Genomic DNA, 9,110 nt, shown 5'->3' with positions numbered 1-9,110 from the left:
ACTTTTTGTGACCCCATGAATCACAGCACGCCAGGCCTCCCTGTCCATCACCAACTCCCGGAGTTCACTCAGACTCACGTCCATCGAGTCAGTGATGCCATCCAGCCATCTCATCCTCTGTCGTCTCCTTCTCCTCCTGCCCCCAATCCCTCCCAAAATCAGAGTCTTTTCCAATGAGTCAACTCTTCGCATGAGGTGGCCAAAGTACTGGAGTTTCAGCTTTAGCATCACTCCTTCCAAAGAAATCCCAGGGCTCCATTCCTACTGGGTTTTATTTCATTGGTCCCTAACTCTGTACAGACAGATCCCTACCGATTCCATTTACTTACAGCGTTGTGGTCCGGGTTCATCGCCATCCTGCTCCACGCTGTCATAATCCTCACGCATCCGCGCTCGAGACCCCTCTTCTATTAGAAACACACAGCAGATCACCGGAAATCCCCCTTCTCCCACTGTTCACCGTAGGTCTGAATGGGGATTCCAAAACTCGTAGCTCTCTCCATTCGACCCCATTCCACCCACAGACACTCACCGGAGCCAAAGCCACGGCCCTTCCGTTTCTTCGCTTTTTCTTTTAGTTTGTGGATGCTCTCTGGAGCCCCAGAAGAAAAGGAATAAGTGAAAAAGGTAACAGGTGTTTACAACAATATTCTCTCTGCAAGACATCTGAAAGCAAATCCCACCACCTCCAGGCTGTCCCTTCCCGGCCCGCCCCTCTTCCGCCCAAAGGGGGCGGAGTCTCCAACCAACAGAACCCGGTTCCCTGGCTCGTATCCTCCCCAATGGGGAGAAAGATTATATTTTCCTAAGACGTCCTTCTCTCGCACCTTCCCCGCTTCCCGCAGCCGCCTCCACTGTCCTCACCGTCCCCATCCTCATCCATGGCGAAATCCTCGCCCCCAGCCTCATGAAGATCAAGTACGTCCGCCATCTTTCCTTCCCTCCAACTCTCGTCCGTGCCTCTCAGGCACTTGGCTCCTCGGGAAACTGTCGCGGAGGGAAAAGGTCATCAATCAAGTTGACCAATTAAAAACTAACACTAGGTCCCGCCCTCGGCGCGGTAAAAATACGCAATGGAGGCGGGCCTAGTTTGGGAAGATACCGGAAGTGTTACTGTAGCCATCTTGAGCGCGTCATGAGCTGAGCGCGGCACCCGTGTGCGGCGAGGTAGGGGGTGGGCGGGGCTAGTGAGTTCCTCTTAACCAAAGTTTCGGACCTGACTGAGCCCCTAACACTAAGTAACTTAACCAGAGCAGCCAACAAAGAGTAACTACTAACAGTGAAAAGTGAAAGTGTTAGTCGCTAAGTCGGATCAGTTCTTTGCGATCCTGTGGGCTGTAGCCCGCCAGGCTCCTCTGTCCATGGAATTCTCCAGGCAAGAGTACTGGAGTGGGTTGCCATGCCCTCCTCCATGGGATCTTCCCAACCCAGGAATTGAACCTAGGTCTTCCACATTGCAGGTAGGATTCTTTACCATTGAGCTATCAGGGAAGCCCCAAACAAATTTATACTGTTTAAATATCACTGCCAGCAGTGGAGACCATATTTTTCTATTACAAATTCAGATAAAAGCATAACTAATAAAAATGAAAAATGTTTGGCCATCTACCACCGAAAATCTTGTCAGATAATGCCAAGGGTTCACATATAGAACTTTGGGAAGTGCTGCTAAAGGTAAAGATAGCTAGATGATAGTTTAAGCAAGGGAGTGGTACAGTGATAAGTATTTTAGAAAGAAATCTGATAGTAATGAAGAAGATGCGAAGAATGAAGGTAGAGATAATTAGGAAGCTGTTGCAGTGGTCCAGCCCTGAGATGCTAAAGGAATGAACCAATTCAGTAGATATGGACAAAACAGATTAGGAAGTTTATATAGGGGTAAACTCAACAGTAAGTGATTGATTAGATGATGGCAAAGAGGAATTGAAGGATCTCAAGGAGAATTGAGGTTCTAGCTCAGATTTCTGGGCAGTAATTTCAGTAACGTGGGGAGTCAAAGAGAAGAATGTATGGAGAAATGGGTTTTATTTTAGATAAGTAAGTTCAAAGAGCGTGTGTCATTCAGGTGGTAATGTGCAATGTGTGGAAATACAGATATAAAAGCTCAAAAGAGGTTGGGGTGGAAGGAACAGGTTTGAGAACTGGGTGTATGATAGAGTTTAAGCCACCACAGTGGGTGTGACTGCTAGTGAAAAAGGGCAGAACTTGAGGAGAAAGGGTCAAGAACCAAATTCAGGCTCCTCAAATATCTGGAGAAGGGGAGGCAGATGCCTTCTCCCAGCAGTACAATCTTATTTCTTCCACCCTAAAAATACTAAGAAAAGTTCTTTTTTGAACTTTTTAAGAGGGTCGTTTTAGAACGTCTCTGATACATGGGTCTCAAGAAAGAGTCAATATGGCTCACTAGACAAAAATCTATTTTTAATTATATAAAATTATACATATAAAATACATAGAGAGTACTAAAAAGGTAAGTAAAAATTTAACACCAAAGGTGGACATATCAGGGAACAATTTTTCTCCAAGTTCTTTGGGATCTTACTGGTTGGTATTTGAGAAAAATAATCAAGGAGATGCGAAGACAAGTTCTTTCCATAACTCACAGAGAAAACAGCAAAGGAGAAATGAGGGTTTGTGATTTCTGGATTATAAACATAAATAAAAACTGAATAGACACACCTATTATTTAAAAGTAGGGAGCCTCTGCTCCAACCTTACATGTGTTTCATGGAATACAGAGATGGGGCTTGGAGAATTCAAGGAAATCCCTTTCAAGTACTAATATTACTGTTGTTAGATTCCTTATCTCTGGTCCCATATATACTGGTCACTAAGATGATTTCAAAAGCAAGAAAGCTGACTTTCATCTTTCCCCTATCTGATCCAAATGTGCAAATTGTAGCCTGTTTTCTAACCTATTTCTAAAAGCAAAGTGTATAACTGTTAAACAGAAAGTGTAATTACAGGAATATTAAATTTCCCAAACTCAGTTTAGGAAGTGCACTGAGCTATAATATAGTATTAAGGTGAGTACAGAAACAAGAAGAAAATATATCTTAGAGAGATGTACAAAAAATTCTCCCAAAGGGGAATGCTTTAGCTATACTCCAGATCATCTTTCTCCTGTTTTACCCAGGAAAGAGGTAAGGGAAGAGAATAGTATTCATATTAAATACATAATTAGCTGATCATTGATTCTCTTTCCCGTCCTGGAGTTTCTCATGGTTCCCATTAGGAAGTGCCATAATGCCAAAGTATCTTCTAATTTTCCTGATCGGCTCATGCTCTAATAATCATTGTGGAGGAAGAGGAAAGAAAAGAGGAACATCAATGTGAATCTAGTTATATACATCTAAGGTCATAAACAGTAGCCACTTCATGGGAGTAGGAGGAACATAGCCCTCACCAAATTGGACAGATGTTTCCAAAAACCAAAATGATGGGAGGAGGTTTTTAAGAAAGGGAAATATGTTTTACCTTTACCAATCTTTGCAGCAGGAAGATCTATAGACAGGGCTTAACTAAGCTTGGTGAGCAGGGGAGGAGGATTGAAAAGAGAATATGGAAAGATGAGTAACTTCAACCCTTACCCGTTCAATAGATTCTGGTATGGTATGGTATCTAGGCCCCAGAAGCAACACAGGTGATAAACCCCTGCAGGCTGTGTTTATAATTCCTCTCTTCTTCCTGGGAAGTTTCTCAGCAATGATTTTAAAATTAAGAAACAAACAGCTCTCCATTTCCCTTTCAAATAATAATGTGAGGAAGCCCTAAAATGAAGTACCATTTGGAGGCAGAAGAGGAGTAAGGTGGTAGTGTGGTGTGATGTAAGTTATGAAATAACCTAGTTACTGAGGGAACAACTTGGTACCAAGTAGGCCCAGCTCAAGATAAAACCAAAGCCAAAGTTTTCATTTTCATGCTCTGTTTGGTCCAAGAGAAAGCAGGAATGAGGGTAAGGGTGGGGCTCACAGCCCTTATTCAAGCTCCTTGTTATTTTAAAAGGAGACGTGAACACCTAGTAAGTCATTTTGTGCTACTGAAATGACTACACAGAGTTACTGGCAGTGTAAGAGCCCACAAAGCTCTGAAGACAGCCTGCTCTTCTTGTAAAGCAGTGTGGATATGTTTCAAAAGCAACTACATCCAAAAACTAGAAGTAAGAAAAGGGATATCTCAGCAAATAGGAATCTAGGTGTAGAATTTATACATACACATATATATCTCTCTATATTTTAAAGTATAAAATTGAGAAAGTATGTACAGAAATCACACTAAGTCTTAGAAAGGACATATAAAAAACGGGCCTGGAGATGATGCGAGTATGTGGGTAGATGCCTAGCAGTTGGAGGAATGCATATTGCCCAATTGCCCAGCAGCCAGCATGAGAATATCTTTCTTCTCCTTGTGGAAGCGCAGCTCCTTGCCTGCCAGCCGGGCTTCATCCAGCTCCCGCTCAGTAGAGGCCAGCTCTCTAGACAGTGCCCCTGGCACACTCTGCTCCCGGCTCACCCAGTCCAGTGCCATTTGGTGGCGAATATCATCATCTAGGGCTCGGTGTGAATAATGAGCCAACACTTCCTGGAGGGGGAGAGGAATGTGAAAATCACGGACAAAGTAAAGGTTCATTCCTCATTAACCCATCTGGGACTAGGAACTCTCAGCCTTTGAGTCCTAACCAAAGTCAGCACTGGTGTCCTCTGAGGAGAGTCTTACAGGAAAACCTCCTGGTGGGAGAAGCAAGGCAGGTAAAAGAATCACAGTTAAGATTATAGGAATGAAGTGGGCACTTTACCTAAGCCTTTCAAGACTCACAACCTGGTAGGCCTGCTTATTTATAACACAACAGCCACCTCAAAACAGCCCTTCTGCCAGACTCCCCTCATCCACAGGAACTCTTACCTGCCGAGAGCACTGTCTTTCCCTCATGGCCTTAAGGCTGCCATTCCAGTGCAGCAGCTGAAAAACTGTCATTAGCTCCTGGAGGAAGAAAATATGAAGTGCCAGGACTGGTATAGGGAGGTTGCATAAGAATTAAATATGGTGGGGAGGAGTACTTCCCTGGTGGTCCAGTGGTTAAGAATCTGCCAGGGGATGCAGGTTCAATCCCTGGTCAGGGAACTAAGATCCCACATGCCACAGAGCAACTAAACCTGCTCGCCACAACCAGAGAGTCTGTGCACCCCAACAAAAGATCCCGCATGACACAATGAAAATCCGGCATGGTGCAACTGAGACCTGAGGCACCCAGATACACAATTAAATGTTGTTGTTTTTTTATAATAATTAAATGGGGAAACTTTCACAAAATGTATTTGTGGCAGCACGCCTTATACCAACTCTGATATGTCCTTGGGGCCTTGGGGAAAGGAAGATATTTATATTTTGAAAAATATTCTATAAACTTTTCTCCTTTCCTTTCCAACTGAGTCTTGGTACGAGGCGTGTGTGTGTGTGTATGTGTGTGTCTATGTGTGTGTGTACAGTCTAATCCATGTTATTAGAGCTAGGGAAGTAGGTGGAATAGTATAGTACCTGAAACTCCAACATTGACTTGCCCTTGTTGGATTCCAACATGAATCGAAAAGCACCAATCCCTGTATTGGGGTTGTCAGCTTCCTCCCTGTTGCCCTGGTAACAGAAGAAAAGAAAAGACAATAGATTTTCAGTCAGGATTATCAACTCGATCAGGACTGTCCAGGAGAAATATAATACAAGTCACGTGTTTAATTTAGTTGCCATATTACAGTAAAAACAAATAGTATTAATTTTAATAGCATATTTTATTTAACCTAACATACTTAAAATATTATTTCAACTATAATTAGTATAAAATTTATTAATGAAACATTGTTTTCCTTATACTAAGTTTTCAAAATCTGGTGTCTGTTTATCTTACAGCATATCTCAATTCAAGTGCTCAATAGCTACATGTGGCTAGTGGCTATTCTGCTGCTCAGAGAAATCCTAGAGGCCTCTGGAGCCATCACACATTTTAACTTAGGTGACAGAGACAAGTCAATCTGATTTTCCCTATTTTAGAAAAGGGAGAGCACTGAAACATAGAGGAGAGTCTTGATTTAGCTAAAATAACAGAGTGAGTTCAGCATATAAGACTGGACTAACCTAGAGGGCAATTAGCAAATGCATTTTAAAGACTGACTATAAAAGTCATAAGCATGGCAAATTCTGGGTAGCAGTTTGGCCTCCTGGACATTTGCCTCGTGTGTCTTCTACTGGCAACATGACCCTGCCAGGGTCGAGTTAAGATACATTGACCTACCTGTAAGCCTAGAGTGTATGAAAAACAACACAGTACAGAAGTTAAGAGCATGGACTGGACTACTCTTATGGTCTTGGTGAAGTCATTTAACCTCTCTGTTCCCCAGCTACCTTATTTGTAAAATGACAATAATCATGGATCTATTTTACAGGATTATTTTAAGGATTAAAGATATTCTTTTAAAAATTTAAATTAAAAAAAGATAAATTTAGTCTAACAATTCTAAGCATATAATGTAGGTGCACTATCATATTGGACCTGATATCCAGTTACACAATCCAAATCCATTCTGGTACGGGCTCTGGTTTGTGCTATTTGGTTGGTGGTTTCATATTATTAAAGATAATTCTAGGTCCAGGGTCTTGCGGGGACTTCCAAAATGAGGGCATCTCCAGGTTTCCTAGTGATCCTTTTTGTCAACCCGATCTAGAAACATTAGGCCGGGAGACTACTGGGAACACAGGGATCCAGCTTTCTCCTCTTGCTTCCTAAGAGGTTTCCTGCTCTTTCTAGCCAGTTCCACACACACACCCCCAAACTCCCAAGAAATGAACTTCATTCTGCTCTTTTTGAGCAAAGGGATCAGGTAGAGTTCAGGAACCAATTAAGTTATATCCAAATTCAGTTTATTGTGGGATACTTTATCATGGGGTTTTACTGTACATGTATCACACTTAAATAATGTCAGGCATTTAGTAAGCATACCATAAGTGCTAGTTTATTATCATTCTTTGCCTTCACTGTGCTAGAATCAACAAGAAGTCAGAACTACTCAAAATCAACCCACTTTGTTTTGTGGCTCATGAGAAATAATCATGCCATGCATGGTTAAATCTTTGTGTTGAAACAAAGATCATAAAATTTGGATTTAGAAGTGAAAATCTAGAGGAAGGGAGAGAAAAGGTGGTGATTTTCATTATTATGATTTAGGGCTCTGAAGCAAGCAAGAGTCTTCATTCTTATCTAGAACTGTTCACTGCGATACCTTATTCAGTGCCTCCATGATACAGCACAGAACAGCTGCCAGCAGAGGCTGCGGGGCAGAGGAGTCCATCTGCCCCACGCCTTTCTCAGTTCCCTTGAGAGTTGAGGGGATCAGTATCATGGCACATCTGTAAACTATCTGGAGTATACCAAATGGCATGACCCAACATTGGCAAGTTCCATCTCATAGGATACTTCTACACCTAACAAGGTTATAAATGAACTCCATTTATTCAATAAACATTTAATTACAGAACACTTGATTAGTGATAGGAACATTAGAATATAATTGGAAAGTAATTAGAATTAATTTAATTTAACCTACTTATTTTACAAATGAGGAAATTCAGAACCACAGAGGCTAGGTGATTTGTCAAAAGACAGAATACAGTGTTAGACTCAGGACTTTTAAAGGACAAAAGTTAAAAGCAAAAAATGTGGACATCACTCTTTCAGTTCAGTTCAGTTCAGTCGCTCAGTTGTGTCCGACTCTTTGCGACCCCATGAATTGCAGCACTCCAGGCCTCCCTGTCTATCACCAACTCCCGGAGTTCACTCAGACTCACATCCATCGAGTCAGTGATGCCATCCAGCCATCTCATCCTCTGTCGTCCCCTTCTCCTCCTGCCCCCAATCCCTCCCAGCATCAGACCATGGGCTAAGACCAAATGAAAATAATTTTTTTTTTTTTTGTAGAAATGGAATTCCCCTGGGATATTAATGAGCCATCCACTAAGTTCTAAATTTGAGAGGTTAATAAAAAAAGAATAGTGGCATGAAAATAATAATAGTTTACATTTCTTAAACACTTTGTAGCAGACACTGCAGGTGACCTACCCAATGCCTATTTCCTTCTTCCATACCACAGGGCCTACTCATCTCCCAATTACCTCAGAGAAGAGTGATTTTATCCTAACTCCAAGTGGGTAAATCCTAATCTCCTTTGCCTGTAACTGACTTTAAGGTGAGAATTCTGGGCATGGGTGGTAGAGGGAAGGTCTGCCAAAAGGCTTCTGGGAATAGAGTCCTTAATACTAAGGAGATACTAGAAAAGATGGTCTCTTTCTGTCTCTGAATGTAGTTTTCTCTGTATTTGACAAATGGAACTCTGTCTCTGTCTTGTACCCTGAGGGGAGTCAGCCCAAGGGCAAAGCCAGTATCTAGAGGATGGCTGAGTGGAGAGATGGAAATAATTTGGGCCAGTAGATGATACTCTTTTTTTTTTTTTCCAGGTTAAAAGTCTGTTTTGATGCTTCCCTCGTGGCTCAGTGCTAAAGAATCCGCCTGCCAATACAGGAGACACAGGTTTGATCCCTGATCCGGGACGATCCCACATGCCACAAAGCAACAAAGCACCACAACTATTTTTTTAATTAAATTTATTTATTTTAATTAGAGGCTGATTACTTTACAATATTGTATTGGTTTTGCCATACATCAAAGTGAATCCGCCATGGGTGTACAGGTGTTCCCAATCCTGAACCCCCCTCCCACCTCCCTCCCCATACCATCCCTCTGGGTCATCCTGGTACACCAGCCCCAAGCTTCCTGTATCCTGCATCGAACCTGGACTGGCGATTCGTTTCTTATATGATATTATACATGTTTCAATGCCATTCTCCCAAATCATCCCCCGCCTCCCTCTCCCACAGAGTCCAAAGACTGTTCTATACATCTGTGTCTCTTTTGCTGTCTCCCATACAGGGTTATCGTTACCATCTTTCTAAATTCCATATATATACATTAGTATACTGTATTGGTGTTTTTCTTTCTGGCTTACTTCACTCTGTATAATCGGCTCCAGTTTCATCCACCTCATTAGAACTGATTCAAATGTATTCTT

At 42.1% G+C, this 9,110-nt stretch overlaps 1 protein-coding gene across 1 annotated transcript in view; it reads right to left on the bottom strand.

Moving 5' to 3' along the window:
• Nucleotides 1–2,400: 2,400 nt before the first annotated feature.
• LIX1L (Lix1 homolog (chicken) like) overlaps nt 2,401–9,110 on the bottom strand; it is a 24,984-nt gene continuing 18,274 nt past the window's right edge. The window contains exons 5-7 of the mRNA XM_010832779.1: nt 5,536–5,631; nt 4,903–4,980; nt 2,401–4,581 (exon numbers count right to left, since the gene is read on the bottom strand). Coding sequence (XP_010831081.1) covers nt 4,339–4,581; nt 4,903–4,980; nt 5,536–5,631 — 417 coding nt within the window. The 3' untranslated portion in view covers nt 2,401–4,338. The remainder of the gene's footprint in view (nt 4,582–4,902; nt 4,981–5,535; nt 5,632–9,110) is intronic.

Source organism: Bison bison, unplaced genomic scaffold, assembly GCF_000754665.1.
Source record: "Bison bison bison isolate TAMUID 2011002044 unplaced genomic scaffold, Bison_UMD1.0 scf7180017862269, whole genome shotgun sequence".
NCBI lineage: Eukaryota > Metazoa > Chordata > Mammalia > Artiodactyla > Bovidae > Bison > Bison bison.
The sequence above is the reverse complement of the archived record's forward strand: the minus strand, read 5'-3'. Positions and strand labels throughout refer to the sequence as shown.